This window comes from Condylura cristata, unplaced genomic scaffold, assembly GCF_000260355.1.
Source record: "Condylura cristata isolate star-nosed mole 26May11 unplaced genomic scaffold, ConCri1.0 scaffold00006, whole genome shotgun sequence".
In the NCBI taxonomy this organism is placed as follows: Eukaryota; Metazoa; Chordata; class Mammalia; order Eulipotyphla; family Talpidae; genus Condylura; species Condylura cristata.
The window spans coordinates 25011508-25012622 of record NW_004567107.1 but is presented as its reverse complement, the minus strand read 5'-3'; the positions used below and the strand labels follow the sequence as shown (position 1 = coordinate 25012622).

The 1115-nt window shown below is 74.2% G+C and overlaps 1 protein-coding gene across 1 annotated transcript in view; it reads left to right on the top strand.

Annotated features, from left to right (window-relative positions):
- Window positions 1-308: 308 nt before the first annotated feature.
- The window catches only part of ANP32B (acidic (leucine-rich) nuclear phosphoprotein 32 family, member B), a 23712-nt gene continuing 22905 nt past the window's right edge, over window positions 309-1115 (top strand). Inside the window, exon 1 of the mRNA XM_004677487.2 lies at window positions 309-692. Coding sequence (XP_004677544.1) covers window positions 639-692 — 54 coding nt within the window. The 5' untranslated portion in view covers window positions 309-638. The remainder of the gene's footprint in view (window positions 693-1115) is intronic.

The window sequence follows — 1115 nt, the reverse complement described above, 5'->3', positions numbered from 1 at the left end:
CTGACCCCCGAAACCGTCCGTAAAGCCTTCCGCGTGCCCTCCCGGCAGGGCTCAAGGGCGGGCCGGAGACCCGCCTCCCGGCGCGGCGAGGTGCGGATTGGCGGGGCTGGGGGCTGTCTCAGCACGGCAGGGGGCGGGGAAGCCCCCGAGGAAGGTCTTACATCAGACACTCCACGTGCTATCGGAGGGAGGCAGGAAGTGGCCCCCGTCCCCGGGCTGCGCCTTCCCCCAGCCTCCGCCCCTCCCGCCGCGCGTCTCCCCGCCCCGTCCTTGGTGCAGCCGCGGCGGCCGAGCCGAGCGGCTCCGCGCGGGGCCGAGTCGAGCCGAGCCCAGCAGCCGCCCGCGCCGCGTCGCCGGTTTAAGCGCAGTGCGGGGCCGCGGCCGGGGGCGGCGGTAGTGAGACCAACGCTGCGCTCCAGCCCCCTTTTCCCTCCATGGTTTCTCTCCGCTCCCGCGAGTAACTTGGCTCCGGGGGCTCCGCTCGCCTGCCCGCCCGCTGCCCGCCGCCCGGGATCGCGCCGCCGGCCGCTGCAGCGAGCAGCCCCTTCTGACGGCCCTCGCTGCGCAGGCCGGGACGCCTCTCCCCCCTCCGCCTCTGCCGCGGAAAGTTAAGTTTGAAGAGGGGGGAAGAGGGAATCATGGACATGAAGAAGAGGATCCACCTAGAGCTGAGGAACCGGACCCCGGCCGCTGTAAGCAGAGCCCCTGCGGGCGCCCTCTCCCTTCCATGACTTGCATGTAATGGTGGCCACCTGCGGGGCCCAGGCCGCGGGTTCGCCGGCCCGGCGCGGGGTAGGGCGCAGCTCGCGGGCTCGGACGGGGAAGGCGGGCGGGCGGGCGGGCGGGCGCGGAGGGGGGAGTGAGCGCGCGGGGATTAACTCTTTGGCGCCCGCGGGCCCCCGCGGCCGTCGGGGGAAGGCGGTGGGGTTGGGGGGGAGCAAACTTTGAGCTCCTCGCCTGCCGGGGACCTTCCCCAAGGAGCGCGTGTTCGTTTGGCCGGCGGCGAGGGAGGGAGGAGGGGGTTGTGTAACGCTGGGAGCCATGTTTGCAGCCTCCCAGGATGCGCGGCCGGGCGGAGGCCGGGCCTGCGGAGGAGCCGCGCGGCCAGCCCGGGC